The 22703-nt window shown below is 37.7% G+C and overlaps 1 protein-coding gene across 2 annotated transcripts in view; it reads right to left on the bottom strand.

The window, feature by feature from the left end:
• Positions 1-2569: 2569 nt before the first annotated feature.
• Positions 2570-22703, bottom strand: part of LOC110927036 — a 55262-nt gene continuing 35128 nt past the window's right edge. Inside the window, exons 6-10 of one of the 2 annotated variants that reach the window (XM_022170631.2) lie at positions 15000-15953; positions 13677-14573; positions 9280-10203; positions 3229-4185; positions 2570-2740 (exon numbers count right to left, since the gene is read on the bottom strand). In XM_022170631.2, coding sequence (XP_022026323.1) covers positions 2729-2740; positions 3229-4185; positions 9280-10203; positions 13677-14573; positions 15000-15953 — 3744 coding nt within the window. In that variant the 3' untranslated portion in view covers positions 2570-2728. The remainder of the gene's footprint in view (positions 2741-3228; positions 4186-9279; positions 10204-13676; positions 14574-14999; positions 15954-22703) is intronic. The other variant, XM_035985455.1, reaches the window with a different exon arrangement.

The following is a 22703-nucleotide window of genomic DNA, read 5'->3' on the forward strand; positions in this document are numbered from 1 at the left end:
GACGTTCCCTCTCGTCGTACTTCCAGGAGATCTGTTCTCCCACTACCCGAATCCTATTTCCGGCGTCCACCAGCTCCTCGCCGTAGTGGCGGAGTTCAGCCAAATTTTCATTGCTCATTGGTGGGTTTGGTGCAGGCTCTGGGTCGAACTGAGGGAAAAAGGTATTAGGGCTATTCATAAGGTTCTTAAATTGCCAGTCGGTAATCCACCATTCTTCCAGTGCTCCTGGTAGAGGTCTAGGTGAACAATGGGATCTGGAATAGCAGGTTCTAAGTTAACGGGAAGGAGGGCTTCAACTGGGTAGTTAAAGAGGTTTTCATCGGCAGGTCCGATGAGGTCGCTAAGTGGTAACTTCTGATCCAACTCCTCCCAGGATGGCATTTCCTGGGCTTGTCTGGAACTTTCCCCAGTCTCTATTTCTTTTCCCTTATCATTTGGGTCCTCAGTTTTTACCACCTTCTGTACTGCTGGTCTTTTCCTACGCACCCGCCTCCAGCCTACAAACCTTCTTCTCTTTTTCGCCTTTGGTTTTTCCGGCGGTTGTGCCCGGAACACCATCGGCTCTTCAACATCAGCCTGGTAGCCAGTGACAGTGTCGGTAGTATCCATATCTGTGCTATGGATAGAAAAATTTTGAAGGGCTTCTGATAGTTCATTCATGCTGTTAGCACACACGAAGACGCACACAACCTTAAGTTAAAATTTTGTAAACTAAAATTTCACAAAATCATAGAATGGTAATCAGAAAAATTAAGTATTTCTAAATACTTAATTGGCTTAAACCAGTGGCTCTAATACCACCTTTTTCTGTCACGGCCCCCGCCCCGGTTTGACCCGGTCCAGAAGCCGCGGGACAGAAACCTGTGGTATTTAGGTTTATAGCGGAAGTCTAGCAGGATCGTTTAAACTTTAAAATGCCCGATTATTTTATTTCATACTTCGGGATAAACCCCGTAATTTACAATAGAGGAATTTCTCAAGGAATTCCCTGATTTTTACAAAACATGTTTATTTATTTATTTGAGCCACTACTTCAAGCTTGTTAGTGCTCCGTAGCACTTTTCCTTGATTCACAGTAGGTCACCTGAAACATGTTTTATTTTATCAGCGGGGAAATACCGGTGGGTCACTCAATTTTGACAAAACGACACATAGTTATTAATTACAGCATAAGAGCAATTACAATGGCTTTTATCTTATTTTATCTGGCGCCGTGTCACCTCCTGTGACGATGGTCATACCACTATTGGGTCCTTACACCCAAATAGTGATGATTATCACTGTTAGGATTTATTAGCCTAACCGTGAGAAATTAGTAATGTGCACAATACCCCACTAGCCAGTGATTCAAGATAACCACGACTTAATCCCTGTAATTATAACTTTTGAAAATAATGTTGGAGTATTGTAAAACATTGTTGATAAAAAGAGAATGACTCACATGGCAGATTTAAACGGGCAGAGTTTAGCCTACTGATTAGCCTTGTAACCTAATTCAAATAACAAAGCACACGAAAACTAGGTCAGTAAGTAACTAATACATCATTTACGATAACTCACGAGATGAAAACCCTCACAACGAATGACAAACTGCAATACTTAAATATCCATCGAATTCACGACGAATAACAAAGTATAGCCCTAATGTGGTCAGTACTTAAACATCCATTGGATTGGTTTCAATCAATCGGACATTGAATCATAGCAGCGATCGAGTTATTACCCTGTTGGCGCGGCAGCGTTTCGTGCTGTGTGTGTGTTTTTGCACTAAACAGAGGATATCTCAACGTAGGATTTGAATTTTAACGTCGAACCAACACCACAGTGCAAGTGCCAAACCCCTGCATTTATACTGGAAAAACGTCTCCCTCGCGTGGCGCGCCAGGGACACCTGGTTCTCGCGCGTGGCGCGACGGGTCACTTTTAGCATAGGGTAGCCACGTCTGTTTGTAGCCTGGGTAAGTTGACGGTTCGACGATTTTCTCATCCTACAACAAACTGTGAGGATAATCGTCAATTAGGGTTTACCCCCCTTGAGTTTTAGGGGCCCTGATCCTGATTCCAATTGTTCTGAAACTTTTAGGGGTCGTGCAATACTACTTGGGGGTCTCAATTAGGGTTTCCTATTGGACAAAATAACGTAATAAATAATAGTTTTGGGTGAGAGTTGTTACAGTCACCATCCCAGAAGCATACGATTAGTGCTAGCTTCCCTAGGGGTTGTACCCTTTCCCAAGTGAAGCTTCGTATGGATGTATCACTGGCTTGTAGGCATGTTTTCAGCTCATCCCTGAGTTGATTGAAACATCTTTCATACATGACGTTGGATGCAGCCCCTGGATCCATATACACTCTGTTGGCGGGTAAGCCTTCTAGCTCAGCTTCCACGATGATGGGAAGTTCCAGCTTGTTGTCAGCTTGTTGTCTGGATCGGTCGGGAGAAAGCAGATAAACTGCTGGTTCCAGGGTGTGGTTTGTCACACCCCAACCTTTTTTTTTGGTGGAAAAATTGGAGTGACACGTAAACATGATTGCTCGAGGCATTATAACTTGCTAATTGTGACAATAGTTTAAATAATTCAAATTTCATTCATACTAAAGAGAAAGTACATTGTTTTGGAAATAAAGATACGACATTTTGCAAATAAGCGTAACAACATGAAACAAAACATAAATAAAAGTTTAGGTGTGTTTCAGGTCCACCATAAGTATGTTTCTTCAACCATTATCAACTAGTTTCCTGCAACATGTATTAAAATAAAATTAACAAAAGTTGGCGAGTATACAAGTTTGAATACATAGAATAATTGTGTCTAAAAAGTTGACTCATATCCAACATGGTAAATTGCATACGTTGTTTATTATTATACTACCATTTGGTGTTGGAGATTTGTAAATATCTCTTTTAGTATACATGATAAATATATCTTATTCATTAAATATGCACTCTATGCTTTCCGCAAGGTTTAAATTGATCTTTAAATCCCAAGACTGTTCATTAGCCATTAAAAGACGGAGTATGTTTGATAAGAAAAGAACCTTTAAGTACTTCAGTAATAGAGAAAAAACAGTTTAGGGGTTAAACACTCTATTAAAAACCAAAGAATGGTTTTTTTTAAATATAAATTGAAAAACTTAAGAGTAGAAATACTAATTTACTCTAATATTACCAAGCAAAGCCTTTTACACGTGTGGGAATAAGGTTAGTGTTTTAGAACATTAACTTACTTGAAAGAATAATGCTTTCTTAAGCTCCTTGACAACAACTTTCATGGTTGGACGTTGGTCTTGAGTTTCCGCCACACATCTATATGCTATTTCAATAAATGTGCGCAAAGAATCCTTGTTGGGTCCTCTATCTTGAACAAAATTATTTTCGCCATTTTCTCCTTTCAGTATTGGGTCTATCATCTCTTCTAATGTTCCCGCGCAGAAGCTTCGTCTTGCAGCAACAACCAGCCCTTTGGCACTCCCCGTCTCATAAATTGAGTCATTGGCAACCCTCCCACATAGAATTTCAAACAGCACTACTCCAAAGCTATAAACATCTGATTCTCTTTTTAACTTACCAGTCTTGTCATACTCTGGATCTACGTAGTAAACTCTGCCGGCTATTTTATTGAGATAGAGAGCTTCATCTTCTTGATTTGGAGGTAGGTATATGAAGTTATCAAAATTGGAAATCTTTGCCCCCCAATTCTGGTCCAACTCAATGTTAAGGCTACATATATCACGATGTATTATCATCTGAGAGTGAAGATAGTTCAAAGCGTGTGCAATATCAATGCAGATTTTCAAACGTTGTCCCCATGTCAAAACAAACGGCTTCTTGGTGTCTATTAAATGATAATCAAGAAAAAAATTATCAAAATTTTCAAGGACGAGGATCCTCTCAGAAGCATCAATACAAAATCCAAGTAGAGTGACTATGTTGGGATGCTTAACACGGGTAAGAAGTTCAATTTCTTTAACAAAATGTTCTCCATGTTCGAAATCTTGTCCAGAAACGAAGCGCTTTATAACCACAGATGAATGATTTTGGCTCTCAAAGTTCTTGAGTTTTGCTGTGTAACAAGTATAGCAGGGACTACTTGATATTATGTATTTCTTTGAAAAATTATCAGTGGCGAATATAATATCAGTGAGACGAATCTTCAAGTTCTTCAAATATTCCAAATTTATTCCCTGCAAATATGTGACAAAAGGAAGAAAAAAGAGAGAGTTACTGTTTCTGCTTGCTAGAAAAATGAGAACCAAACTGAGAAAAAAAATGTGTGGTTAATATTTTGTTGGAAAAAATAAAAAAGACATTCCAATCTATCTCTGTTCTATCAGATCAAGTTAATTTCACTACTATTCAATATTTCTAAGACTGTCCGTAGTGGGGCGGGACATCACGCCGGAATCTGCCATGGCGCCCCATAGTGCCCGGCCACACCACTACGGCCGGCGCTATGGGTTAAAATTTTTGCCCTCCCGCGATCTATATAACGGCGTTACCATTTCTTCCCCACTCACACACATACACATACATACATATATAATCCCACTACACACTCAAGTTATATAAAGCCCCATAAGGCCTCTTTCTTACACGTTTCGTCACTTGTCACATAACGCCCCACAAAGGGCTTTATGACTACACATGGCCTAAAGGTGGAGGGGGCACTCAGTATTGATCTCCTCCATCACTTAAAACCCGTCAATCACAAATTCACCTCATTTCATCTAGTTTGTTGAACCCTAAGACCACGGGGTGTGGTTTGCTTAGTCCTTTTGGAGACTACCCGCCACGTAGGCGCAACCTCACCATGGGTGAAGGATCATCCCCTTGGGGACTACCCAAAGGTGTGGAGGATAGTTCTCCCTCCTTTTTATTATTATTTTGTTCGATTTAATTAAATAATTAAAACAAAAAAAAACTCTCTCTATCTCTCTCTATGTGGTGGCCCACCACCAACCATCAGCCAATCAAAAGTCTCATCGCTTCCGTCTTCCTGCCGTTGTTTGTGACGTGACAAGCCCTAAGGGGGCGGTGTGCGACGTGGGGGACGAGTCGAGACGGGGAGGGGACGACCCCCACACCCCTTGGTCTAAATCAGAGCAACCCTCATCAGCTGAACCATTTCTAACCGTTGAGTTTTTTAAAATAAATATAGTATAAAATAAAATAAAATAAAATCAACTATTATTATTACGTAAAATTAAATATAAAAACTAAATAAGAAAAGGAAAGTAAAAAAAAACTTTAACAAAAAAATGTTATAAACATAGAAATGTTATAATTTTATAAATTAAAAAAAATGTACAAAACGTAAAAAACAAAAACCATGTTATAAACTACATGAGATAATTATGTTAATTTAAAAGGTCAGGGATTCATTATTTACAACATGAGGGGCTAATTATGTAAATATCAAAATTATAATTTTATAAGTGTAGCTACATGGCCGAACCTAACCTTCGGCCACAACAGGTATACAACCAGACATGCACCTACAAACGTCTAACTACAAACGTCTAAACTCTGAACATCTTCAAGACCTAGAAAATGGTCCGGCCCCCCTCCATTTCCATTTAAGGATGAACATCAAGAGGTGCATCCTGACCAAGTGACGTCATCTATGTAAGCAAGTATGATTTTCTCTGAACTCTCGTCCTTATTAGATTATAAACTTAATTATATGTGTATTATGTATTCTTAGGTTAATTAAACTTATGTTTATGTATATATGTAACAAATAAGAGAAGGGACATATCGGTTGATTGCTATCGTTTCAAACGACAGTTATTCCCGCCAAGAATAACTACCATATCAACCGCCATCTCTTCGGTATATAATGACATTTGCCGGCAACCATTTCCAGCACCAAGATATTTCATAATATCCTATTCAGTTTCGTTTCCATTCTGTCTTGAGTGTGTGTTTGTTATCGTGCACTTGATCAAGGATAATATGGAATCTACTTCCAATCCTTGTAGATTCAATTCTGATGTTAATGATTATCACACAAGTGATAATCCTCCGCTGCCAATAAGTGGCATCAGAGCCACGGTGAAGAGAGACAACGAAATTCAATCAACTTCAACACTGATGCCCAGTGATCATTGTACGAATGAGAAAATAGAAAGACGAAAGAAAGAATCGTTTCATAAGCGATGTTACTACTGCCATGAACCCGGTCATCAAATCATCTCGTGCAAGACGAAGGAAAACGATGAAGCAACCCAGTTAATTCGTCAAGCCATCAACACCGGAATACAGAGACAAGAAGCAGACGATGATTTCAGACATGAATTAATAGTTACCGGAACAGAAGGCAGTTTGTGGTCTGAAATATGGTATATTATTATTAATTTTAAACATCATTATGCGGAAAATCTAGATGTTTTTAAACGAATTAAACATATGTTCGGAGTAGAGACCAAAACCAGTGAAAGCAATTTTTTATTCATAAGAGGTATTGGGGCTATTGATGTTATGTCTGGAAATGATAAATTTCGAATTCAGAGTGTGTTTTACACTCCTGAATTGGATCGAAACGTTCTTAGTATGGACCAACTTGTAATACAAGGGTATACGGTCAAGACAAGTGGAGAAAGATGTAGAATCTTTCCCACGTTCAGTGTCCCCGTTTCAAAAAAAAAAAAAGGAATGAGATTTCTGGTTTAGCAAAAGAAGACGAGATTGGGATGAAAGAAAAACAAACTATAATCAATCTCAGTCCAGAACATGATGAATATAAAACAGATTATTTAAACTCCTGTTTTGAAAATCTGAATTTGTCTTCTCAAGAACCGGATTGGAATGTTATGATCTTACAAGCAATGGAATTTCATGAGTTTCAAGATTATAAAGCCTTACTAGACATGTTAAAAGATACTGAATATGTCTGTAAATATAAGTATGATTTGGAGACCAATATGATGAGATGTTAGAGTGGTTTATAAAGACTAAATTAGGAACCTCTACAAGACCGATTCCGGCGTATTCTAGTGATAAAAGGAAGGTAAATCTGCTCGAGTTATATATGGTGGTGAAACAAGAAGGCGGGCACAAGAATTGTTGCTCGAGTTATATATGGTGGTGAAACAAGAAGGCGGGCACAAGAATTGTTACCTCAAACAACTTATGGGCAGTAGTAGCAAAAGACATGGGGTACGATTACCATGATGGTGAATTTATGAGAATAATGTATGCTATGTACCTAGATGTTCTCGTGTATTATTACAAATTCAAAACAACACAGCAGCATGTTTGTGAAAGAGAAAAAGTGAAGAGTAATGAATCCATTAGCTGAAGTCGGATTTACTTCGAGAAACGAGATCCAGTTGCAGAGCTGAGAGAAAGAGCAATGAGCGATGGCATGAGTGAAGAGTAATGAATCCATTACCATATATCGCCCCACTGGCCACCCTCTGTGCCGATGACAATCATTTCGTCACGGCAAACTGCATCACTCCCTTGCTTCTGAATTCCAGCATTAACCGCTTGATTTATCAGTTGAGTCGCTTCGTCATTTTCTTTTGATTTACACGAGTATATTTGATGTCCGGGCTGGTGGTAATAATAACAAAGTCTCACTCGGTGAACCCTTCTTTCTTTCTCATTCCGTTCATCAACGCAGTTTTGAGAGGGTAACGTTGTTGACGTGGATCTGATTTCTGCACTCTTTCCCGATGTGGCTTAGATACCACATTGTTGGTCTTCAACTACACTTGCAGCGGAGTAACATGGCATGGAAGAATCGATAGTCATGATGATCAAGTGAATGAATATACAGAGATAATATTGAATGAGAAAATTGAAATGAAAGGAATGGACAATTCGAATAATGGCAAACTGTCTTGGTGCCGGAATACATCGCCGGACCATACATATATATAGGTGATGATTTTGGCGGTTTGATATTGGCGGGAATAACTGTCTTTGGAAGTTTAAAATACACCCGCTTATCATCATCATCACCATCACTTATCATAACTACCGAGTTCATAAATTATAAGTTAATACATACATAACAAACATAATTAAGTTTAATTATCGGTTCTAATATCTATTTCATATCCTTGTTTTCTAGCGCATAAACCTTTTTATAGTTAGCCAAGTAACCAATAAGGCCTTATATATATATAAGGCCAATATATATATATGTGTATATATATATATATATATATTTAAGTTTGATTTTTTTTTCTTTAGAACAACCAACAAAAGCCCGATCACCGGGGTAAACCAATGGTAATTGAAAGCCACCCAAGCCCGCAAACGCAGACAGTTGAGCGTCACAATTCCAAAGGAAATCTACTGCAATCCAATGGTAATTGAAAGCCACCCACGCCTGCAAACGTAGACGGTGCTGGTGACCGTCACCATTCCAGAGGAAATCCACTGCAATCCACCGCCAGAATGCTCAATGTGGTAAAACCCTAAGCTAAACCCAGAGCAATTTTGCTCCAGACAAGACTCCAACCCATAATACACCTGAAGCTCATTGCCTATAGTATGTTTGAGTTAGTTTAGTAAATTAAAATAAAGTTAAAAGGAGCCTAAATCCTTTGTTTACATACATAAAGTAAAGCAAAAATACCAACAGTTTTGTTCACATAATAAGTTACCAAGGCTATCTCCAACGCATCCTTAACCCTCTTGTTCTTTTAAGCCCTTACAAGACCTTACCATTGGAGCAATGGTGCCTTTTGAGGCCCTTAACAATGATGCCCTTAGTTATGGATGCATGTTGGTCTTGGCTTTGGTGATGAGGTGGGCCCAAACTAAAAAGATAAACTTTTTGTAAATATTATGTGTAGTGGGTAGGTGATGAGGTGTAAATTTAGAAGAGGAAGGATATTTGTAGGGTTGGAGATGAAATGAAGTTTTTAAGGATTCGTAAGGATATGATGTGTCAGATGACATGGTAGCTAACGACGCCTGTAGCATTGGAGATAGAAAGTGTATGACTAGCTTGTGATCCCAACCAATCCATTTCTTTGAGTACTGGTGGCAATAAATCGGGTTTTCATGATCTTAGTTCCATATACAATTATAAAACCAGAAGAGAACTTTAACAAACAAAGACAAAACAAGTACGGAAAACTATCTCTAAAAGAATTTGTCTTAAAAACTACACAAACCCACTACCTTAGTTACCCATCTAGGATATTTCGAGTTTTTCCAGAAACAAAAAGAAAATTGCAAGAACGAAGGCCAAAAAACCACTTTTAAAAAAACAAATGCAATGGGAAATAAACAACAATAAATATAAAAAAGGATCTTACCATATTTTCATTTGACAGCTGAAGCTCCAGTGCTTTCTCAAGTTCACCGACAATATGGTTCATACCTGGGCGGCATGCTCGATCTTCATTTAAGCAAGAATATGCTACAGCTGAGTATTTGATGAGTGATTGTGGGTCAATCACTAGATCAGGATGGATTATATCATGCATTGTTTTGTTTTCATAATGATATTTGGCCAACGGAGTTAGAAACCTATCGGCCTCACTTTCAACATAAGCTTTTCTCCCGCATAATGTTTCGAATAAGACGACGCCAAATGAGTAGACGTCTGACTCGTGGGTCACACCTCCTGTCTTTTCAATTGCTGGGTCCATGTACCCCATTGTGCTAGTATGTTCACAAAGCCAGACATGGTCCTTATAGCATACTAGATGTTTGATGGAAAATTCAAAACTAGATAACTTGGCTTCCCAGTTCTCATCCAATAAAATTGCATCGCTATTGACGTTACCATGTATAATAGTATAATCGCGTCCCTCATCATAATGGAGGTAACTCAAAGCACGAGCCACACCTACACATATCCTCAATCTTTGCGTCCATGTGAGGTTCGAGATGTTTAAATACTGCCCAAGACTTCCATTGCCTTCATACTTGGTTATGATGACTTTCTCATCTTTCTCATCAGAAAATCCAATAATAGAGACTAGATTTGTATGCTTGAGATCAGAAAGCATAGAAATTTCCTTCAAGAATTTGAGGTCTCCTTCCCCATGTTTAGAATCAAACCTCCGTGCAGCAATCTTCAACAACGTTCCAGACCGTGAGAGTTGTCCTATATATGTTGTACCAAATCCATGATGTCCGATAATGTTATCATTATGAAAGCTGTTGGTGGCCGTTATGATGTCTTCCAATGTGATATGTAAGTGATTTAACTTGGTCATTGTTGATGCCATGTTCTGTTAGTGAGTGCAAGTAAATGGGTTAGTTATTCATTATTAAAGAACATTCAAACAAGACATAAAATTCAATCATTTTACAAAAGAACATATAAAAAATAAAAAGATAAAGTGTAGAACAATACTTGAAACATAAAGTACATCAATATATATACACACTTATAGGAGTGTGTTCTTTTAAGAATAATAATTCTGTTGAGAAATATGAGAAACCGTTTTAACTATTCCACGGTATATATATATTTTTTTAATTGACCAACTGTTAAAAAAAGATAAATTAACCAAATGCATTTTATTTTAATATCTTTGAGATATTTTGTAAACTTTAAATATTCTTTTGTCTAAAGGAGTATGCATCCACATTTATGTGCATAGATAGAGTTAAGTTATTGTACAAATGAGTTTTAACATACAAAACACCCTTAACGTGAGAAGAGATGTGAAGAAGGGAAAAAAAATTTCCAATACCCAGCAGCATTGATACCGGCTCGTCGAACCATAACCAGAAACTCTAAACCTTAAACCCTAAGTGGTGTAAACTTTCTGTTTTGATTTACTTTTCATTACATGTTCATGTTCATCTTGTTCTTGTGGAGAACTTGTACCTATCTTGTCCCCAATCAATCAAACTCATGATTGTGGGGTTTGAGTATGGTTGATTTCCATAGAATTAGAGGTCTAAAAACCTCCAAAAGTTTTTGTTTTAAAAAGGTTCCAAGCAACCTCTCAAGATGAGAGAAAGCGGACATAGTTTTCAATCTCCAAGGTTGCAAGACTAAAGTTATGGTAAAGGTGTGAGTGTTGGAATCTTGTTCCACTACATGGACCCACATAACTCATGAGAAATTAGTTTATTTTTCATACAACTAAATCTCAAAACAACTTTCAAACAAAAGGACAAAACTATATTACGTCCCCAAACACTCTTCATGTTATTTGGGATGCACGCATCTAGCTCGCTCATTTGGTTGTTTTTAGATTTAGAGGACTAAGTAATTTCCAAGAATCAAAATGAACCAACCCCTTCCCCGTCTCCAACATTTGCCATGTTAGGTATGTACTCGTCGGTTTGTCCTTATTTGGTTCCTTAGTAAGTTATGCACTTTCATACTAGTTTAAATTCATGACTAACCGAAATCATCAACTAAGTTGATGATTTTGTGCTTCGATGAATCATACAATGAGGTTTAATGGATGTCGATCATCCTACCTCCTTACAAGACCATTCCATGGTTCCTTAATACATAAAACACTAATATAATTCCCATCATCCAATTCCGTTAATCAAACCCATAAGACACATACACCTTTAACCTTGGTGTTTCCAAATCCAAGACTCGTCAAACTCATTTTCGTGGAATTCTACGTAAAACCATGAATATACATGACTCCCTTTTAATTTTAAACACACTTTAGGTGCAATATATATAACTTATCAAAAATCACACTAACACAAAAATTCACATGATTCAATCAATCAATCCTTGTATACATGCTAAATATATTATGCTTAGGATACATGCATGTTAGAAGCCATTCTTGCACGACACTTGTCATTAACTTTGCGAGCCTAGCTTAACATGTATAGTGCTATAGGAGTAGCACACTGCCCGCTTTCAAGTCATTGTTAAGTATTCAATCTTTAACGGTCTTATCGTTGTGACGATAAGATTATGCTAGTATTCATTTTTATGCCATGTTAGGATTGAAATACTTTTATACGTATGTTAGTAATCAAACTTGTTTGCTCGGTAATACTATGTATGTCGGCCGTTACTTTCATATATATTGCAAGATATGTATGATGAAGCTCAAGAAAACAACTTAGGGGGACCTTAGAAACACACTTTAATATATGTATTTCTTTATGTTGTTACTTGCAAGATGTATTTCTCCGTTTTAAGGCAATGCAATCTTGTTTAGAATGAATGAAATTCTATTATTCAAATTATTATCACATTTAGTCAAGTTAGGAAGTCTCGAGCAATCTATTTTGTCTCACCCCGATATTTCCGCCATCTGTTGGGGTGTGACAGATTGGTATAAGAGCCATAACTAAAGAAATTAGGAAAATTGTCATGCTGTTTACCTAGTCTATAGCTAAGAACCCATACTTGACCATTCCCGATTATCATGCATAAAATACTTAAAATTCTTCCTATTTTGCTTCTCATCTTATCATTTAATCACAAAATACACTTGTCTTTCCTAATACAAATCATGCCACAAATATGAGGATTCGAATACATTCATATCCCACAAACGAGACGATCCCACCAAAACAGGCGTGAAAACCTTCACTTTGGTGCGATCTCTCAGTCCGCGTTATTCGATTTTATGAAATTATGCCATCAAGATAGGAGTGATATCCTCACCTTGATGGAAAATTTCACCATTCTCAATCTAGTGGACCCTTACCGACGAGTAGCATTAACTTCCTTATCTCGATATGTAAGTACTAACCATGCTTCAGGAACGAAATTATCAAGTTAGGAGTGATATCTATATCTTGATGACTAGTCTCATTCCTCGATTGTCAATCTCGCCATAGTCTTGAATTTTCGATTGACTCGGGACATGTAGTAACCGGAAGGGTGAATGCCGTTAACCAAAATTTCGGTGAGAGTATTCTACCTATTAGGCCAAAGAATGCTTCCCGAACTCAAAAGATCTTTCGATCACTTTCAGATATTTTTAGTTTTGTTCCGAGACACTCCAAGATTTTCATTGGATTTCTTTTAAGTTAATATCAATTTCTATGTGTTTTAAACTTTGAACAGCTCTCATTACCACATAAATCTAGAATACAAGAAGACTTCTAAGTAAAACACAATTCACAATGGTAAAACCCAGTTCATAAAACACAATTCGAAAACCCTGGTCGTAAAACACAATTCAAAAACCCAGGTCATAAAACGCAATTCAATAACCCAGATCTTAAAATGCAGTGATTTACGAAATTCTTCATATTTCTTACACAAATTGAAGCCGATTTCTTAGGTTTTTCTTCAATGATTGATGAAAATTGCATGCTAGAAACATAAATAAACGAATCGATTGATTCGCTTAAAAAATGAGAAAATTGTGTAAAATTGAGTTGTGTTTCTTCAAAAAGTTGAAGAACACGTTGATTAAGTGTTTCAGTAAATCATAGATTGATGAAGAAAACCGAAATATAATGTAGTGATTATAGAGAGAGAGAAAATGAAAAAATGTTGAAGTTAATGGGTTTTAAAAATTGTGTGTTTTGAAGATACATGGAAAGAGAAAGGCAGAAGATGAGATGAGATTGATTAACCCTTCCTTTTTTTTTCAATTTTACCACATGTCACAACCTCATTTAGAGGCTATCCTTCTTACCAAAACTATATTTCCTATTTGATCATCTCCAATAAAAGGTTATCATATTTCTTTTTGCGTTAATCAGTGCATTTAAAGGAAGACTATATTGTAAAGATATTATAATTACTTACTTGAAATTCCAATGCCTTCTTAAGTTCTACTAGAACTTTTTTTGTTGTCGGACGTTTTTCTCTTTCATGATGTAAGCATTGATAGGCAATTCTTTGAAATATTGTCAATGATTTTGGGTCGATCTGCTCTCTTATTTGCTCGAATACCAGCTCATCTTGCTTTCCTTCTTTAAATTTGTTTTTAATGAAACCTGATAGAAACTTACCCTGATGTTTACGGGTAGAATACGTTGATCTCCCACACAAAATCTCAAATAAAACCACACCAAAAGAATAAATATCAGATTCTATGGTTAGGAATCTCGTTGTTTTATAATGTGGGTCCAAGTATCCCAATGTGCCACACACGTTATCGAGGACATAATATGTTTTCTGAGTTATTGGGCTTATTAAAGAAAGCCCAAAATCAGCAAGTTTTGCTTTTCCGTCATTGTTTAGCAAAATGTTTGCAGTTTTGATGTCTCTATGTATCACCTTTGCTTGTTTTCCAACTCCTCCATGAAGGAAATCCAATGCACTTGCAACATCAATGCATATATTAAGTCGTTCCACCCATGTAAGAGAAGCATTGTTCAAATACATATCAAGACTTCCTCTAGGCGCATATTGATAAACAATGATCTTTTCCTCGTCTTCATCACAATAGCCTACAAGACCAATGATATTTTCATGCTTATACTCCAAAAGAATTTGGAGCTCGTTCCAGAATTGTTGTTCCCCTTGACCAAGCCTCGTATCCAATCGCTTCGCAACAATTGTATTTTCTCTGTCACTATCTTGAAGGTTTCCTTTATATACTTTCCCAAATCCTCCTCCGCCAACGAAATTGTCATCATGGAAGTTTTGTGTGGCACATTTTATGTCTATAAGTGAAAATTTGCGGTTGTCCTTGTATTTCTGTCAACAATGATACATATAAAAAATGTTAAAATACAAACTAATGGCTAAAATGGTGTTGAAAAGATGTATAAATTGGTGAGTGCTAGTAGAAAACAATATCTTGTTAAGATGGCATGGTTGGTATTAGAAAACAGTCATGGTGGCATACACAAATTCTATAAAGTAGAGATAGAAAGCTTAACATTTTATTATAAACTACAAATTAGAAAATGAAGAGCATAGAGTAAGATAAACCTTAATGGTTTAAGTAACAAAATTATGCATATATCTTTTATAAAATAAGGGTTTAACTAGCAAAATTATGCATATCCTTTATAAAATGCTATGGTAATATGGGATTCGGTTTGTGCTTTACTATGTTAATCTAACATCATCAAAAAATTTACACAGTTCTAAAATAATGTTTTTAAAACACTGACTTACTTGAAAAAATAATGCTTTCTTAAGTTGCTCGATGACAACATTCATTGTTGGACGCTGGATTTGAGTTTCTGCCAGACAATGATTTGCAATGTTAATAAATATGTGCAAAGAATCCTTGTTCGGTCCTTTCTTTAGAATAACATTATTTTCACTGGTTTCTGTATATAGTGTAGGATCTATCATGTCTTGTAGTGTTCCCGTGCTCAACCTCCGTCTTGCTATAGATGCCAACCCGTCGTCGTCCCCCCTTCTGTAAACCGGGTGACAGGCTAAATTCCCACATAGAATTTCGAACAAAACTACTCCAAAACTATAAACATCTGATTCTCTTTGTAACTTAGAAGTCTTCTTGTATTCTGGATCTATGTAATAAGGCCTACCTCTCACTTCGGAACAGGGATCTAGGCCTACTTGATTTGGATGCAGGAACATAGAGACATAAAAATTGACAATCTTTGCGGTCCAGTTCTCGTCCAACCCAATGTTGCGACAACATATATCACGGTTAATTATCGTCTTTTGGTCTTCCATTCCAGAGTGAACGTAGTTCAAAGCATGTCCAACATCAATGCATATTTTCAAACGTTTTTCCCATGTCAAAATACGAAGCTTGTTGTAGTTTAGAAAATAATCACCAAGAAATCCATTAGAAAGATTGTCAATGACAATGATCATCTCAGAACCTTCAACACAAAACCCAAGTAGAGTAACTATGTTGGGATGCTTAGCACGGGTAAGAACTTCAATTTCTGTAGCAAATTCTTTCTCTCTTTTCAATCCATGTCTATAAGAGAAGCGTTTTACAACTACGGGATTTTGCTTATAAAAATTCTCGAGTTCTGCTCGGTAACAAGTATAGAGCTCATCATATCCTATTATGCATGTCTCAGAAAAATTATTTGTGGCGAATTTAATATCAGTGAGATGAATCTTCAAGTGTTCCAAGTTCTTTCCCTGCAAATATGTCACAAAGGAAAAAAAGAGAGAGTTAGAGCTTATTAACTTTGTAGACTAATGGGAACAAAACTGAATAGAAATTTAGAAGAAATTGGGTTGTCAAGATTTTGTTGATCCATTTAGAAAAGCTAAGGTACTTGATCAATCTATGTGTTAGTACTACAAGGCGGGTTCGGTTAGCCAGGAGAGGTACTCCATGAGAAAGACGTTTGTTCAAGGTGGGTGTTGTTAACTATGAGATTTGTTGGTGGCTTGTGATTGGTTGGGTATTTGATTTTATTAATATTAAAAGAATATATATAATTTATGGCATTGGTAGGGTGCCTCCACTACTTACTAGCTAATGAATATTTTGTATCAAATCTGACATGGCGGGTGTTGATTGATTGGGGCTAGGGTAGGTACCCATGAGTGCCCCTTTGCAAATGGAGGAAATAGGGTAAGTTAAGATTCAATTTGTTTTGCCTTTATCAGAAGTTGGATTATTTACTCGTATGAACGAAATTGGTTCTTTATTCCTGAGTTGTAAGCAAGAAAAAGAACCTTAATTATACATCAAACTCGTGGTAAATGTATAGGGTGTCAGTTGCTGAAAGCAAGGTTATTACACTTTTATGCAGATGAACTAGCTAGTGCAGACAATCTTCTTTTAATATTGTTGGTTTTTTATAAAGGTTGATGTATGTCTGATGTGCATTTCAGAATCTTTATATTGTTGGATCAGGCCCCACTCCAAACACTATTGATTTATGCTTGAAATGATATTAAAGAAGTAAACTATAGAGAAGAGAACAAATTGGAAGCAGGTCATTTATTCATTAACAAAACATGCCTTTAAATAGGCAACATGCAAAGAGAAAAATAAAACAAATGCACCACGTGCCATCACCTATTCAACTGGATTCTTCCTAAACTAAAAACTCAGTCCATGCACATGCAATATCAAGTCCACATTCCCTCCTTATTAGCTGGAAATAACGTTTATTCCTTTGCACGTTCTTTTCTTCTAAACTCAGTCAAACTGGCCCGTTAGTTGCTGTTCCATAACCCATATTTCGGACCCGTAACCGACTTGACCCGCACTCGACCCGAACCCATCAAGATTAACCCAACAATCACCCCCTTAATCTTGATGTCGTTCTTGCTACTTCCTTGTTTCTTTCTCGAACTCGTTCTTGCTTTCTTGCTAAACTTGCTAACTTGGTTTGATTCGAACTCGTTCTCTCTTGCTACGAGCCACACATGACATACTTGCTACACGAACCTCGTAGGTTCGCTCTAGTTTCGGTCTTCTCTTTCTTTCTAACGTGAACTCTTTCGGTCTCTCGTTCACGATTCGGTCTAATGTGAACTCTTGGTCTTTGTTCACAATTTTGGTCTTTCTTTCGGTCATTCGGTCTAAAGCTTTCTATCCATAAAAGCTTTCTTCGGTCTATCATGGTGCGAACCTTCGGTCACTGTCATACCCACGGTCTCGGTCTAGCTGCCACCGGTCTTTTGCAGCTTGTCGGTCTTCTCGGTCTTACGCCAGAAATCAATATCCGGCCACGGTCTCTTTCTTCTTTCTCCCGTCGGAACAAGCTTTCCGACAGCGGTCTTCCTATCTCCCACCAGAATTCACTTTCCGGCAGCGGTCACGATCTTTCTTTTCGGATGAAGAACTGGTTCGGTCTCCATCGTTCGGTCTATCACGCCATTGGTTCTTCTCCGGTAACGGTCTTCCTCACGCCTACGGTCTTCCTGGCGAGTTCTTTGGTCTTTCTTTCAAGCCACCGATCAATTATGGCTTTGTTCTACTCGCCGACTTCGGTCTGCGAACTCTTTCTTTCGTCTCACCTTTCTTCGTTCTCTTCGGCCGGTTACAGTTTAGAGGGCTGCACCCCCGTTCCCTGAACACGACTCTCAAACTGGCTGTACCGTCTTCACTCGCCCTAGGCTCTGATACCAAATGTTGGATCAGGCCCCACTCCAAACACTATTGATTTATGCTTGAAATGATATTAAAGAAGTAAACTATCGAGAAGAGAACAAATTGGAAGCAGGTCATTTATTCATTAACAAAACATGCCTTTAAATAGGCAACATGCAAAGAGAAAAATAAAACAAATGCACCACGTGCCATCACCAATTCAACTGGATTCTTCCTAAACTAAAAACTCAGTCTATGCACATGCAATATCAAGTTCACGTTCCCTCCTTATTAGCTGGAAATAACGTTTATTCCTTTGCACGTTCTTTTCTTCTAAACTCAATCAAACTCAAACTGGCCCGTTAGTTGCTGTTCCATAACCCATATTTTGTAAGTGCAGTTCCTACCGGGTAATTGTCGCTTATCAGTTCTGGTCAACCAAAGCAGAAGTCCAAGTTAAAGTCAATGATAATGAAGAGTTCTAGACCACATGAAGACCATGCACTGATCAAGGGCGAGTTTGTTAATGCATTTTGGGTGAAAAGTGCATGCCTTACAATTGTTAGGGTGTCCAAGTTTTGGTCTAGAACTTTGGTCAGGGGTTTGGTTTTTGGGTAAATTGTTTTGTCTGAGTTTTGTCCATAGTCTATATATATGTGTTGTATAGAATTAGGGAACTGAACAACAACGACAACGAGAGATAGAAAGAAGCTTTGTGCACCTCTCCAGAGAGACTATGTGTTAGTGAGAGAAAGCTAGGTTTAGATCTTTGTGATCTAAACCAGCTTGTAGATGATGTATACTCCTTTGGTTTGTGTAATCTGTGATGACTGATTCATCAATAAAGAGTTTCATCTTCTACAGATTTCTATCTTGTTCATATTTTGTTCTTCATGTCTTGAATCAAGTGCAATGTTTGATGTTCGTCATCGATCCGGTGCTTTTACAGTGGTATCAGAGCATGGTTACCGATTCAGAATGGTCTAACCGCCTTCTGAATCACCATTGCTCTTGATTTGATGTTTGTTTCCGCCAAACATCTTGAAGACTTGAAGATTTTGCAGAAAAGTTGAAGAAAATGAAGCTGTTCGTGGTTGTTTTGTTCTCCAAGTTGTTGCAGATATGAGGTTTGATCCAAAAATTGCTCTGTCCGAGTTTTTCTTAGTGTTAAACCCGTCTGAGTTTAAAACTCTGTGTTTGTGTTTCCGGGGTTTTGGTGAACTAGTGTGAAGTCACACTAGGGAGATAGTTCGGAGACTTGTTTTTGAGCTTGTCCGAGTTTCATGTGTGCAAGTGGTCCGAATTTTACTCTAGTTTATTTCAGGTCCGAGTTCTTGATTGTCCGAAGTTTATCTCCTTTTACTCAAGTCCGAATTTTTTTTGTCCAAACTAGTCCGAGTTTCTTTGTCTGACTTTTATAGGTTCCAACTCAAATTTTCTAGAAAAAGTCGGACTTTTATCCGAATTTTTTCTATTCCGATGTTTAACTGTTTCTGAGTTTTAATTGTCTGAGCTTTTTGAACAGTTTCAATGTGACTCCGAGCTTTTTATAGAAGGTCAAAAGTCTGAGGTTTTAACCAATGTGTAATCTGTGTTCAGATTTCGAGTTTCCGAGTTTTCATGTGATAATGTTCCGACTTTTATGCCTTTACTCTATTCCGAGTTTTATTCAGTTAATAGTTTTCCGAGTTTTACAGTGATGTTCCGAAGTTTAAATGCAAGATAGTTGTTCCGAGTTATTAAACATATATAGTCCGAGTTTTGCAAAATATATAAACTGGCTCCGAGTTTCTGAGTTTAATGTCCGAGTTTTCCGTTCCGTGTTTCCGTGCTTTAAACCGAGTCTCTTAGGCTCCGAGTTTTTAAAGTGATGAAAGAAATCCATGTTCACTGTTCTGAGTTTCAAGAGTCTGTGTTTTTGGTTTTAATATTATCCGAGTTTGTTTACTCCGAGTTTTAGATATCCGAAAGTCTGAAGGTTTCAGTCCGAGTTTGAAACAAAGTTCAGTCAGAGTTTTTTTTTTAGTTCCGAGTCAATTTGCTTCTACTTCTGCTCCTGCTCAACCTTCTAGTAGCATCGTCACCATGGCCGGCACCGGCAAGTTCTCTGTTGGCAACAACTGGATATGTAACGGAACAAAAGATTCTCTCAAACAACTAGTCTCAGACTTGAACTGTGCCACTTTAAAGCCGCCATTCACAGAGTGGTTATCAGAGGTGGTCTTAGGTGGTGTTGAATGTCGGCACACGGTTGTTTCAGGCGAGTATAGTAGTGGCTATGGAAGACGATGTTGAGATAAAACGGAATTTATGGTTTCCGTATGGTGGCGTAGGATGACGGTGCACGATGGAGTATAACGGTGGTCAGGTCGTTGGCCGGTGATGGTTAACAGTTGGTGTCGGTTTTATGTGTTATAGTGACAGCAGTGGCTGTTGATGGTTGTTCAGGTGGTGAAGAGTGATGGCGGTGGTGATTCATGGTTCATCAGAGCTCATCGTTCAAATCGCCGGCAAATTAGAAGATGATCGGAATTTAGTTTCAATTCGTCGGAGATTATTTTATCCGGCCGGTGAATAATTTCCGGTGAATGCGGCTGATGTAAGGTGATGACGGCTAGGGTTCAGAAACTGACAGTTTGTATGGGTTTGGGCCCTACTAAATTATTGGATCATGATTGTAGGCCTCACATCCATTTCTCATATTTGGGGCCACTTGACTTGTTTGCAACGTTGATATGGACGAATTATGTTTGGATTTAAAAAAAACAAAAAAAATAAAAATAAAATAAAATCCGAGTTTTACAAGTATAGTCCGAATTTTGGCCTCAATTTTCAAGTTCTTCCGAGTTTTAAACTCTGAGTTTCTTTTCACTTGGTCCGAGTTTTACAAATTTGTTTATTTGTTCCGAGGTTTCAACTATAAAGTTTGTTCCGAGCTTCTGATTCAGAGTTCCTTTATTTCCTTGCTTGTTTCGAATTCCTTTGTATTTTAAGTACTACTCAATGATCTGATTCGAGGTTTCAAGAGCTTTCGGGTTTTACGAGTTCTGAATTTTCTAGAATTCCGGGTTACCTGGGGTACCGGATTTATAGCTAAATTTAGAAGTTTTGTGTTGTTCGGAAGTTTCGAAGTGTGCATGTTCCGAGTTTTTCTAGTTATTCCGGGTTACCTGGGGTACCGTATAACTAACTAAGAGTCAGAATTATGTGTAGTTTGGAAACTTGAAGTCAGTTTCGGATTATCGAAAAGTTTTATGGTACTTATGTTGTCCGGATCAAGTGAGGAGGTGAAGAGAATAAGACTTGCTTGGATTTTTGTATTGTTTACAAAGAAAAAGGGGGAGTAAAAATTTTGAAATTCCTGTTTTCTTTGTAAACCAAAAGCTCGTGGTGCTACATCGAAACAAGTTCATGTTTACTATCTTTGAGATTAACTTAGTGTTAATCTTACCGGTGGCGAAGTGTTTATAACATGAAGCAAGTTAGAGCTAGTGTATGATTGAGTTTTGTCAAGTTTGTTCGAGGTTCAATCAAGTGTTGACGTGATGAAGCAAATTGTTCGTTTGGCAAGTAGTTGAAGGTCATGCCTTTATCGTATGCCGGTTAGAGTAGAGAAGATTAGTCTTCTTAGTACCTCTTCCAAGTTGGTGACTGATCAGATTCTCGAAATAGGGGTTCTTACATTGAGGGGGAGATTGGAGACGAAAGTCAACGAGTAATTGGTGGATTTTGTGAAGATACGAGATTGGATCTTGAAGATTCGAGATGAAATGATCTCAGACACTCGGTTGAAGACTCTGATCAAGATGGTGGATGTACTTTTACAAAGTTCAGTTTGTTATTAACTTATCGAACTGAGCTTCATGTCTTTGTGAAGTTTGAAGTGTTCAAGGTTCGGCATTGGAAATCTAATGTTTCTTTCTGCTACCGGTTAGGTTTGAAGATTAATGTATCGAGCGATATTCCTACTGTGGTTGTAGTTCGGTTCGCGTTAACTTGATTCGAGAGTAGTTTGAGGGGGAGGATCTACAGTCTTTGATGTTGGATTCTTCGGGTTTCTCAAAGCGGCCTTAAGTGATCGTCAGCAAGTCTTTAATTAGAAGGGTTGAAGATCGCTGTGCTCTACCTAAAAGATCAAGCCTCAGCTAAAGTTGAAAGCATGCATGATATCATCAGTCAAGGGGGAGTCTGTAAGTGCAGTATCCGGTGATTGAAGATTATCGATGCCACACAGAACTGATGCAACAGTTAAGGGGGAGACTGTAAGTGCAGTTCCTGCCGGGTAACTGTCGCTTATCAGTTCTGGTCAACCAAAGCAGAAGTCCAAGTTAAAGTCAATGATAATGAAGAGTTCTAGACCACATGAAGACCATGCACTGATCAAGGGCGAGTTTGTTAATGCACTTTGGGTGAAAAGTGCATGCCTTACAATTGTTAGGGTCTTTATTGTACATATCTTGGAACTTAGTCCAAGGTTTATCCTTGGACAATTTGTCCAAGTTTTGGTCTAGAACTTTGGTCAGGGGTTTGGTTTTTGGGTAAATTGTTTTGTCTGAGTTTTGTCCATAGTCTATATATATGTGTTGTATAGAATTAGGGCACTGAACAACAACGACAACGAGAGATAGAAAGAAGCTTTGTGCACCTCTCCAGAGAGACTATGTGTTAGTGAGAGAAAGCTAGGTTTAGATCTTTGTGATCTAAACTAGCTTGTAGTAGACGATGTATACTCCTTTGGTTTGTGTAATCTGTGATGACTGATTCATCAATAAAGAGTTTCATCTTCTACAGATTTCTATCTTGTTCATATTTTGTTCTTCATGTCTTGAATCAAGTGC

This window comes from Helianthus annuus, chromosome 2, assembly GCF_002127325.2.
Source record: "Helianthus annuus cultivar XRQ/B chromosome 2, HanXRQr2.0-SUNRISE, whole genome shotgun sequence".
NCBI classification, from domain to species: domain Eukaryota; kingdom Viridiplantae; phylum Streptophyta; class Magnoliopsida; order Asterales; family Asteraceae; genus Helianthus; species Helianthus annuus.